The 18,664-nt window shown below is 47.4% G+C and overlaps 1 protein-coding gene across 1 annotated transcript in view; it reads left to right on the top strand.

The window, feature by feature from the left end:
- Window positions 1-18,664, top strand: part of LOC120059086 (E3 ubiquitin-protein ligase HUWE1-like) — a 71,600-nt gene that overhangs the window by 15,360 nt on the left and 37,576 nt on the right. Inside the window, exons 22-42 of the mRNA XM_039007879.1 lie at window positions 239-415; window positions 759-1,004; window positions 1,270-1,403; window positions 1,753-1,868; window positions 2,143-2,331; window positions 2,589-2,805; window positions 4,232-4,354; window positions 4,620-4,857; window positions 5,283-5,405; window positions 5,556-5,649; window positions 5,793-5,977; window positions 6,334-6,390; window positions 8,947-9,069; window positions 9,274-9,369; window positions 11,587-11,856; window positions 12,244-12,396; window positions 12,537-12,664; window positions 13,125-13,206; window positions 13,360-13,536; window positions 15,835-15,985; window positions 17,743-18,004. Of these exons, the coding sequence (XP_038863807.1) occupies window positions 239-415; window positions 759-1,004; window positions 1,270-1,403; window positions 1,753-1,868; window positions 2,143-2,331; window positions 2,589-2,805; window positions 4,232-4,354; window positions 4,620-4,857; window positions 5,283-5,405; window positions 5,556-5,649; window positions 5,793-5,977; window positions 6,334-6,390; window positions 8,947-9,069; window positions 9,274-9,369; window positions 11,587-11,856; window positions 12,244-12,396; window positions 12,537-12,664; window positions 13,125-13,206; window positions 13,360-13,536; window positions 15,835-15,985; window positions 17,743-18,004 (3,341 nt within the window). The remainder of the gene's footprint in view (window positions 1-238; window positions 416-758; window positions 1,005-1,269; window positions 1,404-1,752; window positions 1,869-2,142; window positions 2,332-2,588; window positions 2,806-4,231; window positions 4,355-4,619; window positions 4,858-5,282; window positions 5,406-5,555; window positions 5,650-5,792; window positions 5,978-6,333; window positions 6,391-8,946; window positions 9,070-9,273; window positions 9,370-11,586; window positions 11,857-12,243; window positions 12,397-12,536; window positions 12,665-13,124; window positions 13,207-13,359; window positions 13,537-15,834; window positions 15,986-17,742; window positions 18,005-18,664) is intronic.

The raw sequence follows: 18,664 nt of genomic DNA, 5'->3' as shown, positions 1-18,664 counted from the left end.
TCCTACTGTATTCTAGTCAATGCCACTGCGATATTGCTTGTCCTAATATTTCAATATTTCTTAATTCCATTTTACTTTTAGATGTGTGTGTCTTGTTAGATATTACTTCACTTTTGGAGCTAGGAACACAAGGATTTAGCTACACCTGCAATAACATCTGCTAAATATGTGTGTTTGACCAATACAATTCTATTTGATTCCTTACCCCTTAACATTCCCCTTTTGTGTTCCTTCCCAGATGAAGTTTGTGGAGTCGATCCTTAGTAACAACACGACAGACGACCACTGTCAGGAGTTTGTCAACCAGAAGGGTCTCCTGCCCCTGGTCTCCATCCTGGGTCTGCCCAACCTGCCCATCGACTTCCCCACATCAGCTGCTTGCCAGGCTGTAGCCGGGGTCTGCAAGTCCATACTGGTGAGACCTGACACTGGGGATATGGAGTTGGGATGGGAGGTGTGTGGTTATGATGGGAGGCTGTAGCTGGGCTCTGCAACTCCATACTGGTGAGACTAAGAGATGTGGAGATATGATTTCAGTGAATTTGTTAGTGATTGAGCTCAAGCAGAGCTGGAAAATGGACTATAGACTCTTTAGAATATATAATCTGTGGTATTTTGATGGTAGGGTTATATTTCTGAGGTTCTCTGACTGTTGTGACTAAACTCCAGGGAGACCTGTTAAATGTAACAGTTCAGTCTCTCCCTGTGACTGTGCTGTATTGATACTGAAGCGTGTTGTGTCGTCCCGTGGTCCCCAGACGCTGTCCCATGAGCCCAAAGTGCTCCAGGAGGGGCTGTGTCAGCTGGACAGCATCCTGTCGGCCCTCGAGCCGCTCCACCGCCCCATCGAGGTCCCCGGAGGTTCCGTGCTGCTCCGAGAGCTCGCCACCGCCGGTCACGTGACCGACGCAACGCTGTCGGCCCGCGCCACGCCACTTCTGCACGCGCTCACCGCCGCACACGCTTATATCCTGATGTTCGTGCACACCTGCAGGGTAGGGCAGGTAAGATGCCTGGTAAACTAATCAGCAAGGACCTCTCGTTATGTCACTCCACACCTGTAGCCCACAAAGTACAGGCTGTAGATTAGGTTGACGTTTGTATTCAACTCATTGAAAGATGTCAGCAGCATATAATCAACCAACTGTAGAGGTACTGCACCTCACCGCCTCTGTGGATTGTCGTTGTTGGGAAGGAGTTGCTTGACTGTGTGGTTTGGTATGGGTTTGCCCAAGTGTGTTCATTAACCTTCCCCTGTGTGTTGTGCAGAGTGAGATCAGGGCCATCAGTGTGAACCAGTGGGGCTCCCAGCTGGGTCTGAGTGTTCTCAACAAGCTGAGCCAGCTCTACTGCTCTCTGGTCTGGGAGAGCACCGTGCTGCTGTCTCTCTGCACACCCAACAGGTACACTACCTCTGATAAGCCTGTCTGATACGCTCTCTGTCTCTCTCCTCCAGGTTCCAGCTCTCTTTAGCCCTCCATCTTTTGGCCTTGAGGTTCTCTCTCACCCCCCTCCGTCTCTCTCACCCCCCTCCGTCTCTCTCACCCCCCTCCGTCTCTCTCACCCCCCTCCGTCTCTCTCACCCCCCTCCGTCTCTCTCACCCTCCGTCTCTCTCGCCCCCTCCGTCTCTCTCGCCCCCTCCGTCTCTCTCTCCCACTCCGTCTCTCTGTGTGTGGCTGTATCTCTTTCTCAGCATGCATTCAACAGAACACACTAACTCTCTCCTGTTTCTCTCTCCTCTCCTCCCCCAGTCTCCCCCCAGGCTGTGAGTTCGGACAGGCTGACATGCAGAAGCTGGTTCCCAAGGAGGAGAAGCCATCTGGCAGCACCACAGCCACCGCTTCTGCCTCTGGATCCAGGAGAACTGGTAACAGAGACGCCCTTCTACTGAAAAAAAACTAAAGAAGATGTTTCAATTGGTTAAGAATGATCATTCATGAAAGCAATAGGACAATGTTTGGCAGTTTGTTTTTCTTTTTACATTTCTAAAAATAACTGTCAAATTTGGAATGTTGGAGTTTGTTAGGCATCATTTGAGCAATGTGCAAGAAAGGAATGTATAAGCATATTTTAGCCAAACTTTATCTTCCAGCACAGCCACCCCTAGCTCTAACCACTAGCCCGTTCCTCTCTCTCGCTAGCTGAGTCTGAGGCTGTTGCTGTGGACCCCTCTGCCACGTGTCTCCTAGAGGGGATGGGGTTGGACGGGGACACGCTAGCCCCCATGGAGACTGACGAGCCCACCGCCGGCACATCTGACCCCAAGACCAAGTCCAAACTGACCCCCGCCATGGCCACTCGCATCAAGCAGATCAAACCCCTGCTCTCTGGTGAGGACATCAGGAGCTTTGTCTTTTCTTTTTCACACCATTGTCTATTTGTTAGCATACGTTAAGTGTAGATTGGTAGTCCCACCAAATACAGCAATGTACTGTCAGAATCTCTGCATTAGTGAAGAAAGACAGAGGAAACATACAACTCTCAGGTGAAGGTTGAAACACTGTCTGTTGTGACTGCTGATTCTATATTTGTGAGTGCTGGCTGTCTCTTTCATCTTGGTGTGGTAACTCTCCCCTCTCTACTCCAGCGTCGTCTCGTCTGGGCCGGGCTCTGGCCGAGCTCTTTGGTCTTCTGGTGAAGCTGTGTGTGGGTTCTCCAGTCCGACAGCGCCGCTCTCACCACGCCACCAGCACCGGCACAGCCCCCACCCCCGCCGCCCGGGCCACCGCCTCCTCCCTCACCAAGCTGCTCACCAAGGGCCTCAGCTGGCAGCCCCCGCCGTACACCCCTACCCCTCGTTTTAGGTACTCCACTGTTACCCCTACCCCTCGTTTCAGGTACTCTACTGTTACCCCTACACCTCGTTTCAGGTACTCTACTGTTACCCCTACCCCTCGTTTCAGGTACTCTACTGTTACCCCTACACCTCGTTTCAGGTACTCTACTGTTACCCCTACTCCCCTACCCCTCGTTTCAGGTACTCTACTGTTACCCCTAACCCTCGTTTCAGGTTCTCTACTGTTACCCCTACCCCTCTTTTCAGGTACTCTACTGTTACCCCCACCCCTCGTTTCAGGTACTCTACTGTTACCCCTTCACCCTACCCTTCGTTTCAGGTACTCTACTGTCACCCCTACACCCCTACCCCTCGTTTCAGGTACTCTACTGTTACCCCTTCACCCTACCCTTCGTTTCAGGTACTCTACTGTCACCCCTACACCCCTACCCCTCGTTTCAGGTACTCTACTGTTACCCCTTCACCCTACCCTTCGTTTCAGGTACTCTACTGTCACCCCTACACCCCTACCCCTCGTTTCAGGTACTCTACTGTTACCCCTCGTTTCAGGTATTCTACTGTTACCCCTACACTCCTACCCCTTGTTTCAGGTACTCTACTGTTACCCCTACACCTCGTTTCAGGTACTCTACTGTTACCCCTGCACCCCAACCCCTCGTTTCAGGTACTCTACTGTTACCCCTCGTTTCAGGTATTCTACTGTTACCCCTACACCTCGTTTCAGGTACTCTACTGTTACCCCTACACCTTGTTTCAGGTACTCTACTGTTACCCCTACACCTCGTTTCAGGTACTCTACTGTTACCCCTACACCTTGTTTCAGGTACTCTACTGTTACCCCTACACCTCGTTTCAGGTACTCTACTGTTACCCCTACACCTTGTTTCAGGTACTCTACTGTTACCCCTACACCTCGTTTCAGGTACTCTACTGTTACCCCTACACCTCGTTTCAGGTACTCTACTGTTACCCCTACACCTCGTTTCAGGTACTCTACTGTTACCCCTACACCTCGTTTCAGGTACTCTACTGTTACCCCTACACCTCGTTTCAGGTACTCTACTGTTACCCCTACACCTCGTTTCAGGTACTCTACTGTTACGCCTACACCTCGTTTCAGGTACTCTACTGTTACGCCTACACCTCGTTTCAGGTACTCTTTTACCCCTACACCCCCAGCCCTCGTTTCAGGTACTCTGTTACTCACAACGGCTACTTGGGTTGCTTCCGGATTCTCTACCCATCTCACGAAATGTGCACCTACACACCCAGTGGTGGAAACTTCCTTTAACTAATGCTTACACTAATTCAATACATACTTCTGGAGGAGGGAAGAGACCTCCCCCAAGGCTGTTCTGTAGATCTGAGAGGATTGGAGTTATCAGATGTGTGTTCTCATGGCCGTGATGTCTCTGCTCTCTCTTCCCCTACAGGCTGACGTTCTTCATCTGCTCGGTGGGCTTCACGTCCCCCATGCTGTTCGACGAGAGGAAGTACCCCTACCACCTCATGCTGCAGAAGTTCTTCTGCTCCGGAGGACACAACGCACTCTTTGAGTGAGTAGAGCACCCTCCGTTAATAGACCTGTAGCTACAACCAGGCTCATTACTGTTGCTGCTCAGCTCACATCATTAATACCTGACTGAATATGTATTTGGCACTACCTTATTGCCAGGATAATTAATAGAATCATTGTAAGTAGGGCATTGAGTTTTCCCTGACCAGGAAACATTTGGGGACGTAATTGTGAGGGTACCCAACAAGAGCTTATGTTTCTCTGTCCATCGGCTCTGACACATCTCTCGTTTCCCCTCTCCCCAGGACATTTAACTGGGCCCTGTCTATGGGTGGTAAGGTGCCTGTCTCTGAGGGTCTGGAGCATGCAGAGCTGCCAGACGGGACAGGGGAGTTCTTGGATGCCTGGCTGATGCTGGTGGAGAAGATGGTGAACCCCAGTACTGTGCTGGACTCACCCCACAGCCTGCCTGTCAAGGTTCCCGGGGTCACCCCCACCACCCCCCAGTTCAGCGCCCTGCGATTCCTCATAGTCACTCAGAAGGTAGGGGGATTGTTTAGTGGTGTGTGTGGTTTTTCCTGGATGTGTTTAACTATTCTTGTGGGGAACAGAAGTCCCCACAAGAATAGTAAACAAACGGAAATTTGACCTACGTGACATTTTGTTAGTCCTCATGAGGTCAAATGCTATTTCTAGGGGATTTAGGGATAAGGTTAAAATTAGTGTTGGGGTTAGAATTAGGTTAAGGGTTAAGTTTAGGTTTTTGGGTTAAGGTAAGAGTACTGGTTAGGGTCAGGGAAAATAGGATGTTGAATGGGACTGAATTGTGTGTCCCCACAAGGCTAGTTAAATAAGACTGTGTGTGTGTTACATGAAAAAGTAAAACATTTTTGAGATGTATTTTTCAAAGAAGACAAACACATATTGCTCCCTCTAATCTTGAGCCACTCTCTCTGCCTCCCATTTAGGCAGCGTTCAGCTGCATCTGCAGCCTGTGGAACAGAAAGCCCCTTAAAGTGTACGGGGGCCGCATGGCTGAGTCCATGTTAGCGATACTGTGCCACATCCTGAGAGGAGAACCTGTCATCCAGGTGTGTTCTTTTATATAAGGTGCAGTGGCACACCAGAAGAGAGAAACTAGTGGGGGGAATTATTTGTAATGTACACATTTTCTTTGTCAAATAATCTTTTGAGGGATGGTTGCTAGTGGCATGTAATGAAATTTTGTTCATTCCTCCCAGGAGCGCCTGGCCAAGGAGAGGGAGGGCACGGCCCGTCCAGAGGAGGAGGGAGGTCTTGGGGCCTCTACGCTGCCTGTAGGCCCCAGCTCTGGAGGTGAGAGGAAATGGTTTATTTTCAACTACATTACATGGTAATGAATTATTTGATACAATGTATTTTTATACACATGAAGGATAAATGCACAATAACTATCCAACAGCACATAATGATTTATAACACTTGAATGTAAAATCCAGGTGCAGGTGGATCAGCAGGGGCCCCTGGAGCAGCAGTAAATGCAGGAGAGGGCCCTGCCGGGTCAGTTCCAGGACCAGCCATTGGAAGCAGTACAGCACCACCTGCACCAGGGGGTGCAGCAGAGGACTCCACTAACACTACTCCCAGGAGAGAGCCACCAGTTAACCAGGCTCAGCTACAGCAGGTGAGGAGGGTGTGGCTGTCGGTCCGGTCCGTGTGTGTTTTTGGATTCCTTTACCTTTTGTGACCGTTTCTTCATAGAAATGGCAGTTTTTGTCAGACCGTTTTCCTCATAGACAGTTTTTGTCAGACCGTTTTCCTCAGACAGTTTTTGTCAGACCGTTTTCCTCAGACAGTTTTTGGCATTAAACATGCATCATTCGACAGCTTTGATAGATATAACTGCTAGCATTGCTAGATACCGTTGAGAGCGTTGGTTGCACTATTAGCATTCGTTGAAATTGTACTGTTCTGTTGTCAACCTCTTGTCCCCTTGAACCCTCACCCTGGTGTGGCCTGCTCCACTTTGTCTTGTGACAGGCTCAGGGAGGAAGCAGGGAGAGGCAGCCAAATGTCAACCAGCAGCAGCTACAGCAGGTATACAGCTAGCCTGCTCCACACTCAGGCGCGAGCGCACATTTGACTAGAATTGAATCTGATCTCTTGTTTGTAATGGGGTCCCGGCTGAAGGTGGCCAGGAGGAACCAGAGGGAGGGAGGGAGGGAGCAAGAGAGAGTGGGAGGCTGGATGTCCCTTGGTTGGTGGAGCATTTTTGACACACACAGGAAACTGTTGAGTGTAAAAAAAAACAGAAGCGTTGCAGTTCTTGACACAAACAGGTGCGCCTGCCAGCTACCTACATACCCCGTTCGAAGGCACTTAAATATTTTGTCTTGCCCATTCACCATCTCAATGGAACACATACACAATCCATGTCTCAATTGTCTCAAGACTTAAAAATCCTTATTTAACCTGTCTCCTTTCCTTCATCTACACTGAAGTGGATTTAATAAGTGACATCAATAAGGGATCATAGATTTCACCTGGATTCACCTGGTCAGTCACAGAAAGAGCAGGTGTTCCTAATGTTTTGTATAGTCACTGTGTATAAAGCGTGAGATTGACTCACTGATCACACTGTGCCATAGTCTGCTCCTTTTCTCTCTCTCCCGCTCTCTCTCTCTCACACACACACACACACCAGCAGTTATGACAGTGCTTTATAGATGCCCAGACTAAAACACCAAAGAGTAAGCAATACAGGGGCTAGGGAAAAACTCCCTAGAAGGAAGTCTTCTCTAACCCTGTCCTGTGACCCGTTTCTCCTCTAACCCTGTCCTGTGACCCGTTTCTCCTCTAACCCTGTCCTGTGACCCGTTTCTCCTCTAACCCTGTCCTGTGACCCGTTTCTCCTCTAACCCTGTCCTGTGACCCGTTTCTCCTCTAACCCTGTCCTGTGACCCGTTTCTCCTCTAACCCTGTCCTGTGACCCGTTTCTCCTCTAACCCTGTCCTGTGACCCGTTTCTCCTCTAACCCTGTCCTGTGACCCGTTTCTCCTCTAACCCTGTCCTGTGACCCGTTTCTCCTCTAACCCTGTCCTGTGACCCGTTTCTCCTCTAACCCTGTCCTGTGACCCGTTTCTCCTCTAACCCTGTCCTGTGCTCCGTTTCTCCTCTAACCCTGTCCTGTGCTCCGTTTCTCCTCTAACCCTGTCCTGTGCTCCGTTTCTCCTCTAACCCTGTCCTGTGCTCCGTTTCTCCTCTAACCCTGTCCTGTGCTCCGTTTCTCCTCTAACCCTGTCCTGTGCTCCGTTTCTCCTCTAACCCTGTCCTGTGCTCCGTTTCTCCTCTAACCCTGTCCTGTGCTCCGTTTCTCCTCTAACCCTGTCCTGTGCTCCGTTTCTCCTCTAACCCTGTCCAGTGCTCCGTTTCTCCTCTAACCCTGTCCTGTGCTCCGTTTCTCCTCTAACCCTGTCCTGTGACCCGTTTCTCCTCTAACCCTCTCCTCTAACCCTGTCCTGTGCTCCGTTTCTCCTCTAACCCTCTCCTCTAACCCTGTCCTGTGCTCCGTTTCTCCTCTAACCCTGTCCTGTGCTCCGTTTCTCCTCTAACCCTGTCCTGTCCTCCGTTTCTCCTCTAACCCTGTCCTGTGACCCGTTTCTCCTCTAACCCTCTCCTCTAACCCTGTCCTGTGCTCGGTTTCTCCTCTAACCCTGTCCTGTGACCCGTTTCTCCTCTAACCCTGTCCTGTGCTCGGTTTCTCCTCTAACCCTGTCCTGTGACCCGTTTCTCCTCTAACCCTGTCCTGTGCTCGGTTTCTCCTCTAACCCTGTCCTGTGACCCGTTTCTCCTCTAACCCTGTCCTGTGCTCCGTTTCTCCTCTAACCCTCTCCTCTAACCCTGTCCTGTGCTCCGTTTCTCCTCTAACCCTGTCCTGTCCTCCGTTTCTCCTCTAACCCTGTCCTGTGCTCCGTTTCTCCTCTAACCCTGTCCTGTGCTCCGTTTCTCCTCTAACCCTGTCCTGTGCTCCGTTTCTCCTCTAACCCTGTCCTGTGCTCCGTTTCTCCTCTAACCCTGTCCTGTGCTCCGTTTCTCCTCTAACCCTGTCCTGTGCTCCGTTTCTCCTCTAACCCTGTCCTGTGCTCCGTTTCTCCTCTAACCCTGTCCTGTGCTCCGTTTCTCCTCTAACCCTGTCCTGTGCTCCGTTTCTCCTCTAACCCTCTCCTCTAACCCTGTCCTGCGCTCCGTTTCTCCTCTAACCCTGTCCTGCGCTCCGTTTCTCCTCTAACCCTGTCCTGCGCTCCGTTTCTCCTCTAACCCTGTCCTGCGCTCCGTTTCTCCTCTAACCCTGTCCTGTGCTCCGTTTCTCCTCTAACCCTGTCCTGTGCTCCGTTTCTCCTCTAACCCTGTCCTGTGCTCCGTTTCTCCTCTAACCCTCTCCTCTAACCCTGTCCTGTGCTCCGTTTCTCCTCTAACCCTGTCCTGTGCTCCGTTTCTCCTCTAACCCTGTCCTGTGCTCCGTTTCTCCTCTAACCCTGTCCTGTGCTCCGTTTCTCCTCTAACCCTGTCCTGTGACCCGTTTCTCCTCTAACCCTGTCCTGTGCTCGGTTTCTCTGTCTGTTGTTTTTAACCGTTGTTCTCTCCTCTATCTAGCTGATGGACATGGGTTTCTCCAGAGAGCATGCCATGGAGGCCCTGGTGAACACCAGCACCATGGAGCAGGCCACAGAGTACCTGCTCACACACCCTCCTCCTCTACTCAGCGGAGCCGTCAGGGTACGACCACACCTCATATTATTACGTGGGAACGCACGCGTAAATACAGAACATGCAAATACAGAACATGCAAATACAGAACATGCATACTCAGCCACAGTCCATTGACACACTATATACTCATATTACACGCACGCACAGGAACACACACACACGTCTCCTCCCGTAATGTGTGTTAAGTGTACTCTGTTGGTCTGTCTGTAGGACATGACCATGTCAGAGGAGGACCAGATGATGAGAGCCATCGCCATGTCTCTGGGACAAGAGGTCAGCATGGAACAGCGCTCTGATTCGCCCGAGGTGCGCTGCCACACACACACTAAGACACGCCCCCACTCAGGCGTACGGATGGAACATATTGCTGAATGAATGGACAACGGCTCATGAATGAATAACCAGGGCCCCCTAGGGCCTAGCTGTGGAGTCTACAATACACCCTAGGCACTTGTGTAGATTTGGAAATATTGTATAGGTTTGTAGCCTAGCGGTTAAGAGCATTGGGCCAGTAACTGAAAGGTTGCTCGTACTAATCCCTGAGCAGACTAGGTGAAAAATCTGTTAATGTGCCCTTAAGCAAGGCACTTAACCCTAGTCGCGCTGGATAAGAGTCTGCTAAATGTCTGAAATGTAAACGGATATAGTGTTTTCCACAAGCACATGGAGTAGCCAGCCAAATCGAGAAAGTAGCCAGCCAACCTCCTCTGGTTAAGACATTATTCCCAACAAGCTGTATTTTTCCTAGATTAGATTTTCAACCAGCAAATATCAGGAAATAAGAACTTTTTTTCCCCCACACTTTTATATGGTTAGTTTCATCAGCTGTTGTAGAACATGATATAAATCACAAGGGGACAATATTTAGACTATACTGGGCCTAAAGAATCCTGTAAGAGTCTGCTGACTTCCACAGGCTTCAAGCTTCCTTTTTAAGACTTTTTCTCGGCTATCTGCAATACAGGTATGATAGACGAATGTAGCAGGTGTTTAACATGTGCTTTGCTACACAGAAAACAACAGCAGTTAACTAGTCCATTGTCAACACTCTGAAGTCGGTAGACCTATGTCAATAAGTATTAATAGGTTTAAAACAACTAGCCTACCTATTGTTCCTGCAGTGAGGCGGATTCACCATATTTTATAAACTAGTCAAGCTTGCCGTCCCTAAATCAAAGCACAGTAAATAGCATATGCACCACCACTCCTTGGCTGCATATGAAACACACCTGGGTCCAAAATTAATTTATTTTCTCACTGGGCAAAAATCTACTGGCCTATCACAATTTCTACATGGTGTAGTTGTTAAATGGGTTGGGGTCATGGAGGGCCTATAGGTTGTCATGCTTTCTCTATTTAGGCCTATTCAGCTATTAATAGGCTACATTTGGTTATTATATGTGTTAAAAAGCTGTGTAATATAATTCAAATAAGTCATGACTCCATTCTTTAGAACCGCAGTGTATTAATTGCATTCATTTGTGTTTGTAAATTATGTATTTTTGAGAAGATTTGAAAATAGGATGCTGCCCCCTTTTAAGACAAATATTCCAAAAGAAAGATCAACATGACCACAGTAGGCTAGCCAAGACCAATGCTACATGTCTTTTTTGCAGACTATCAACAGTAGCCGGCCTATTGCTAGTATGTGCACAATCACTTAAAGTAAATAAGCTCAGTGAGTAGATGGATGGGCACTTCTTTTTACTCTGGACAGCTTGTGTGCTGTGTGACAGCATCAACCTATGTACTGCTCGAAGTTATGATTGGCAGGAGAGTGGTGGTGCTTGAATGAACGGCCTATCCTATTGGTCAAATACAAATAGCGTGACATTTACGTGTGTGGTCTTCAATGGTAGACTGACAGAGCAGGCAAATGTTGAACTGGATTGAAAAAAATGTGCTGAAAAGTTACTGGCCACCAAATGTTTTTACTGCCAGCAGGCCAACGTTAAAGTCAGACTATGCATGCAAAAGGAAAATCAATGTGCCAAAAAACAATTTGGCGAAGTGGATTTCGACATGCAAATTCACACTCTCTCTGTGTAAAGAAATTTGACTGCAACCGCAGCGCACCCAACACACACACACCCAGGTACAGAGAGGCAGGACAGACAGTCACACCAGCAGTGTGTCCCTGTCATCTCTCACCTAGATTGACAGGCTCCTGTCCTATCAATTGATGACTAGAAGATGCATGTTGTTCATTCTAGCAGGAGAGGGCTTGGCACTCTTTTTTTTCTCTCGTCTGACTAGCGATTTGAAAAGTAGTTCATTTTAAGTGGAGAAAGTACCCGGCTGAAAATGACTATAATTATCTGTATTGCCGGCGCTAGTGGAAAACACTGGGTGTAGAATTCTATTTATTGTTGCAGCTTTTCATTTCATAGACCTGGTGAAATATCAGCTGTATTGCTTTTATCTGATGTATACACAGATTGGTTAGGGGTTGTTTCTGAAACTGGGCTCACACCACTTCACCCCCACACGTGCTCACATTCCCTCCCTATGTCTTTCTCTCAGGAGGCCGCGCGTCATCGCGAGGAGGACGACAGGAGAGCCAGGGAGCGTACGGAGGAGGAGGAGGCTCGCTGCCTGGAGAGGTTCCTGGAGGCCGAGCCCCTGGACAGTACGGAGCTCCACGCCTTCACTGACTCCATGCTGCCCGGCTGCTTCCACCTACTGGACGAGCTGCCAGACACCGTCTATCGCCTCTGTGACTTGCTCATGACCGCCATCAAGAGGAGTGGTCCCGAGTACAGGGACCTCATCCTTCGACAGGTGGTCAACCAGGTATGTGTAATACCAATTGGTCAATGCCTTGGAGAAGTGATGAAGATTGCTAGTGTTGTCACTCTGTTAATGACCTCTGGACAATAAGCTGTAGTATTGTCCTTGTGACCGTCTGCACCAATTATTTGAGTTCTCTGTGTCCTGTATGTCAGGGTTTTCCAATCTCTGTCCTGGGGCTCCCCCTGGGTGCACGTCTTGGTTTTTGCCCTAGCACTACACAGCTGATTCAAATAACCAACTCATCAAGATTTGATTATCAGCTGTGTAGTGCTAGGGCAAAACCCATAACGTGCACTCGGGGGAGCCCCTGGACAGAGATTGGGAAACTCTGCTGTGTGAAATGTCAAGGTGTGATCTATTAAAGTATGTGATCTTTGACATGTGTAGGTGTGGGAGGCAGCAGACGTGCTCATCAAGGCAGCAATACCCCTGACCACCAGTGACACCAAGACTGTGTCCGAGTGGACCAGACAGATGGCTACCCTGCCCCAGGCCTCCAACCTGGCAACACGCATCCTGCTGCTCACACTGCTCTTTGAGGTACGGACACACGCACGCAGACAGAAAAACCTCCTGCTCAAACTACTTTAGTGACAGACACATAGATGAACAGTAATTCCTTCCTCACACACCCCCACCGGCCCTGAATGTTGAGCCATGCTGTCTTCTGTTCCCTGTAGGAGTTGAAGCTGTCATGTGCTAGGGTGGTGGAGAACAGTGGGATCCTCAATGTGCTCATCAAGCTGCTAGAAGTAGTGCAGCCCTGTCTGCAGGCTGCCAAGGAGCAGAAGGACATCCAGACGCCCAAGTGAGTAGCACCCCCCAAAGCTGTGTATTTAGAGTTGGCCCAACTTTTAAAATTGTGAATATTGTTCTAATTCAGTTACAAAGCATTATTTAAATATTTCCCATGTAATATAATGGGAGCTAACATGACTGCCATAAAATGAAAAATTAAGTGTCATACATGTAACTGCATCATAATGCAGAAACAATTGTCCAAGGCTCTAAATACATGGCTCTGCCATCCCCCAGGCTCTGACAGCAAACGGACTAAAGGACCGTTATTGAGATTAGCTAGCTAGCACATGTGCACATCCTGCTACAAATGGCGGCATGAACGATCTTCATTTTTTTAACAAAGCCTTTTCTTATTAGAGCAATACTTATTTTTCGTACTTGGGTGAGGTAAATGTATAAGCATTGCATCTGTCAGACAAAAGGCGATGTACAACACGACTGAACGTTGTCTGTCCGACTGTGTACAGGTGGATCACTCCAGTGCTGCTGATCATTGACTTCTATGAGAAAATGGCTGTTTCATCCAAACGCAGAGCGCAGATGAACAAGGTAAGAGGAATGTCCCCGTGCAACAAAGTTTATCCCACATTATAGGATATGCATGTGATTACCATTGTATTGCCATGTCTGGTCTTTTAGTCAACCTTCTCTCACTACAATTAAAAAAAAAAAATCTCCTTTTCGTCCCCACACTCTCTCCAGTACCTGCAGCCCAATGGTAATAACTGGCGTTGGTTTGACGACCGGTCGGGGCGCTGGTGCAGCTACTCTGCCTCTAACAACGGCACTATAGACTCAGCCTGGAGGGCCGGGGAGAGCAGCGTCCGATTCACCGCAGGACGCAGGAGATACACCGTACAGTTCAACACCATGGTCCAGGTATAGAGAGAGATGTATATTGGGAAAGTATTCAGACCTGTGACTTTTTCCACATTTTGTTAGGTTACAGCCTTATTTTTTTCCCTCATCAATCTGCACACAATACCCCATAATGACGAAGCATAAACAGGTTTTTAGAAATTTTTGCTAATTTATTAAAGATTAAAACAGATTACATTTACATAACGATTCAGACCCTTTACTCAGTACTTTGTTGAAGCACCTTTGGCAGCGATTACAGCCTCGAGTCTTCTTGGGTATGATGCTACAAGCTTGGCACACCTGTATTTGGGGAGTTTCGGGCTCTTGCTGGGCCACTCAAGGACATTCAGAGACTTGTCCCGAAGCCACTCCTGCGTTGTCTTGTTGGAAGGTGAACCTTTGCCCCAGTCTGAGGTCCTGAGCGGTTCGAACAGGTTTTCATCAAGGATCTCTCTGTGCTTTGCTCCGTTCATCTTTGCTTCGATCCTGACTAGTCTCCCAGTCCCTGCTGCTGAAAAACATCCCCACAACATGATTCTGCCACCACCATGCATCACCGTAGGGATGGTGCCAGGTTCCTTCCAGACGTGACACTTGGCATTCAGGCCAAAGCATTCAATAAATCTCTGGTTTCATCAGACCAGAGAATCTTGTTTCTCATGGTCTGAGAATCTTTACGTGCCTTTTGGCAAACTGCTGCCGAGATTGTTGTCTTTCTGGAAGGTTCTCCTATCTCATCATAGGATCTCTAGATCTCTGTGACCATCGGGTTCTTGGTCACCTCACTGTCCATGGCCCTTATCACGCCCCTGCTTAGTTTGGCCAGGCGGCCCGCTCTAGGAAGAGTCTTGGTGGTTCCAAATTTCTTCCATTTAAGAATGATGGAGGGAACTGTGCTCTTGGGGACCTTCAATGCTGCAGACATTTTTTGGTACCCCTCCCTAGAACCGTGCCTCGACACAATCCTGTCTCGGAGCTCTACGTACAACTCCAACCTCATGGTTTTTGCTCTGACATGCACTGTCAACTGTGGGACCTGATATAGACAGGTGTGCTTTTTAAAATCCTTTCCAATCAATTTAATTTACCACAGGTGGACTCCAATCAAGTTGTAGAAACATCTCACGGAGGATCAATAGAAACAGGATGCACCTGAGCTCAATTTCGAGACTCATAGCGAAGGGTCTGAATACTTATGTAGGTATTTCTTTTTTTTATATACATTTGAAAAAATGTCAACTGGTTTTTGCTTTGTCATAATGGGGTATTGTGTGCAAATTGCTAAAGATTTATTTGGTATTTAATCAATTTTAGAATAAGGCTGTAACATAACTCAATGGCCAGTTTATTAGGTACACCCGTCTAGTACTGGGTCGGACCACCCTTTGCCTCCCAGAACAGCCTGACTTGTTCGGGGCATGGATTCTACAAGGATTCCACTGGGATATTGGTCCATGCTAACGCGATGGCATCACGCAGTTGCTGCAGATTGGACAGCGGTACATCACCTCCACCAGCCTGTACCGTTGACACCAGGCAGGATTGTGCCATGGACTCATGCTGCTTACACCAAATCCTGACTCTGCCATCAGCATGACTCAAAAGGAACCGATGCTCGTCAGATCAGGCAATGTTTTTCTAGTCCTCAATTGTCCAGTGTTAGTGATCGTGTGCCCACTGGAGCTGCTTCTTAGCTGATCGGAGTCGAACCCATTGTGGTTGTCTGCACACCACCGTTGTACTGTGCCATTATTTGTGGCCTGCCTGTTAGCTTGCTCGATTCTTGCCATTCTCCTTCAACCTCTCATCAATAAGTTGTTTTTGTCCACAGGACTGCCTCTGACTGGATGTTTTTTGTTTGTGGCACCATTCTTGGGAAACCCTAGACAATGTTGCGCGTGAAAATCCCACAGGGCTGTCGTTTCTGAGATCCTGGATCCGGCGTGCCTGGCACCGACGATCATAGCAGGCGCCAAGTCTTTTAGGTCACTTGTTTTGCCCGTTGTGATGTTCAATCGAACAGTAACTGAATGTCTCTGTCTGCCTGCTTTATATAGCAAGTCACGGCCACGTAGGAGCGCTCCATTCTGGTGAAAGTAGTTGTGTACCTAATAAACTCGCCGGTGAGGAGCCTCTTCTATACAGAGACCACTCAAAGGAACAGAGTCGACAGTGGATTTTTTTTGAGGAATAGGAATACTTTAATAAATCCTGGTGCTCAATGGAGAGTATTCAGTGAAAGTGCTTATCAGTCCAGTTATGGGCATAATTTGGGTCTGGGAAACCATTGACTTGTATATCTTTGTTTTATTCCAGGTGAATGAGGAGACTGGTAACCGTCGTCCGGTGATGCTGACGGTTCAGAGAGTGCCTCGCGTTCCTAAACCTGCCAAAACTGGCAGCATGACGGACTCTGAGAGGGAGGAGGGGGACAAGGGCAAGGCAGAGGAGACGCAGACAGACCCAGGTGATGACTGGATAGGAGCTACTGTTCTAGTATAGCCTCGAACAGATACCTGAGACTGATGAGGGGGACATGGGCAAGCCATAGGATAGAGAGACCCAGATAATGGACCTTCTGCCTTCTACAGTGCCTTCAGAAATTATTCACACCCCTTGACTTTTTCCACATTTTGATGGCCAACACACAATACCCCATAATATCAGTGGAATTATGTTTTTACAAGTTAATGAAAAGCTAAAGTGTCAGGGCACTAAGTATTCAATCCCTTTATGGCCTAAATAAGTTCAGGAGGAAGAATGTGCTAAATTCACATGATGGGTTGCATGGACTCACTCTGAATTTTTTAAACATTATTTTTGAATGATTACCTTATCTCTGTACCCCACACATACAATTATCTGTAAGGTCCTTCAGTCGAGCCATCAATTTCAAACAGATTCAACCACAAAGACCTGGGAGGTTTTCCAATGCCTCGCACAGAAGGGAAACTATTGGTAGATAGGTATCAATAAAAATAAAAAAGCAGACATTTAATATCCCTTTGAGCATGGTGAAGTTATTAATTACATTTTAGATGGGGTCAATACACCCAGTCACTACAAAGATGCAGGTGTCCTTCCTAACTCCGTTGCCGGAGAGGAAGGAAACTGCTCAGGGATTTCACAATAAGGCCAATGGTGATTTTAAAACAGTTAGAGATTAATGGCTGTGAGAAAACTGAGGATGGATCAACAACATTGTTGTTACTCCACAATACCATCCTAAATTAGAGTGAAAAGGGAAGCCTGTACAGAATAAAAATATTCCAATACGTGTTTTTTATTTGTAATTAGGCACTAAACTACCAAAAAAATGTGGCAAAAATGTATTTTATGTTTTGAATACAAATATGTTTGGGGCAAACAGATCACTGAGTACCACTTTAAAAAAAAATATTTTCAAGCACGGTGGTAGCTGCATCATGTTATGGATGTGCTCGTCATCGGCAAGGACTAGGGAGTCTTTTATATTGATAAAAATTAAATGGAATAGTACTGAGCACAGGCAAAATACAAATGTCTGCTTTCCAACAGACACTGAAAGACAAATGTACCTTTTCAGCAGGACAATAACCTAAAGCACAAGGCCAAATATACACTGGAGTTGCTTACTGAGACGACATTGAATGTTCCTGAGTGGCCTAGTTACAGTTTTGACTTAAATCAGTTTGAAAATCTATGGCAAGACTTGAAAATTGCTGTCTAGTAATGATCAACAACCAACTTTACAGAGCTTGAAGAGTTGAAAAAGAATGAGCAAATATTGTACAATCCAGGTTTGCAAAGCTCTTAGACTTACCCAAAAAGACTCATAGCTGTAATTGCTGTCAAAGGTGATTCTAACATGTATTGACTCAAGGTGTTGAATACTTATCTAACAAGATATATTCGTTTAAAAAAATAAATAATGTTATACTTTTTCTTTCTCTTTGACAGAGTATTTTGTGTAGATTGAAAAAAGATTTGAATCCATTTTAATCCAAATTTGTAACAACAAAATGTAGAAAGGGTGTGAATACTTCCTGAAGGCACTGTAGATTTATAGCTTTGGAAGAAATATGGGCAACTCCAGTGTTTATAAGCAAAGTGTGAAGTGGTTACCTTTTATTAGACATTGCTATTGTCACAAAGCACACTTTGTTTAGATGAAAAATGTATAAATGTATGTATACTGTTACTTTAGTTGAATACCATAGTCAAATCCTCCCCTCTCTCTTTCAGACTCTGCACCAGTAGCCGTGGAGATGAGTGCTCCTAAAGATGACAACACTACCCCTCAACTAAAGGAGTCCTTCTCTGGTCCCTCTGCTCCTGCTGCCCCCCCTCCCGCAGCCCCCCTGGACCCCACGTCTGAACGCACCGGGGCAGGAGGAGCCATCGTTGTGCAGGGCCTGACAGAGGACATGACCACGGTGCTCATCAGAGCCTGTGTATCCATGATAAGTGTCCCCGTGGACCCAGACACCCTCCACGCCACACTAAGGTTCCTACTTTTATTTTGTTCTCTTTTAAGTCTTGAATCTTATGTAAATGCAGTGTTTTCCATTAGTGTCGCCTAATCAGCTTGTTGGACACATTTTCAGCTGACTACTTTGTCCACTTCATAATCATATTAGCTAGGCTACTTTTCATTTAAGTTTCTGTCGAGCCCTCTCTCGCTGGAAGGAACGATATGGATCTTCTAGCGATCTATTGATAGGATAGGTGCTGACCTGTTGCACCCTTGACAACCACTGTGATTATTATTATTTGACCCTGCTGGTCATCTATGGACATTTGAACATCTTGGCAATGTTCTGTTATAATCTCCACCCGGCACAGCAAGAAGAGGACTGGCCACCCCTCATAGCCTGGTTCCTCTCTAGGTTTCTTCCTAGGTTCTGGCCTTTCTAGAGAGTTTTTCCTAGCCACCGTGCTTCTACACCTGCATTGCTTGCTGTTTGGGTTTTAGGCTGGGTTTATGTACAGCACTTTGAGATATCAGCTGATGTAAGAAGGGCTTTATAAATAAATTTGATTTGATAGGTGCCTGTCAGTCACAAAGCAAGCGATGACAGAGAAACAATGTGGTTATATGTACATGGTATCACATCTGAACAAGGAAACCGAAGGGTTTCCTTTCCTAGGATGTCTGGACTTGCCG

Source organism: Salvelinus namaycush, chromosome 14, assembly GCF_016432855.1.
Source record: "Salvelinus namaycush isolate Seneca chromosome 14, SaNama_1.0, whole genome shotgun sequence".
Classification (NCBI taxonomy): domain Eukaryota; kingdom Metazoa; phylum Chordata; class Actinopteri; order Salmoniformes; family Salmonidae; genus Salvelinus; species Salvelinus namaycush.
This window is presented reverse-complemented; position numbering and strand designations above follow the sequence as displayed.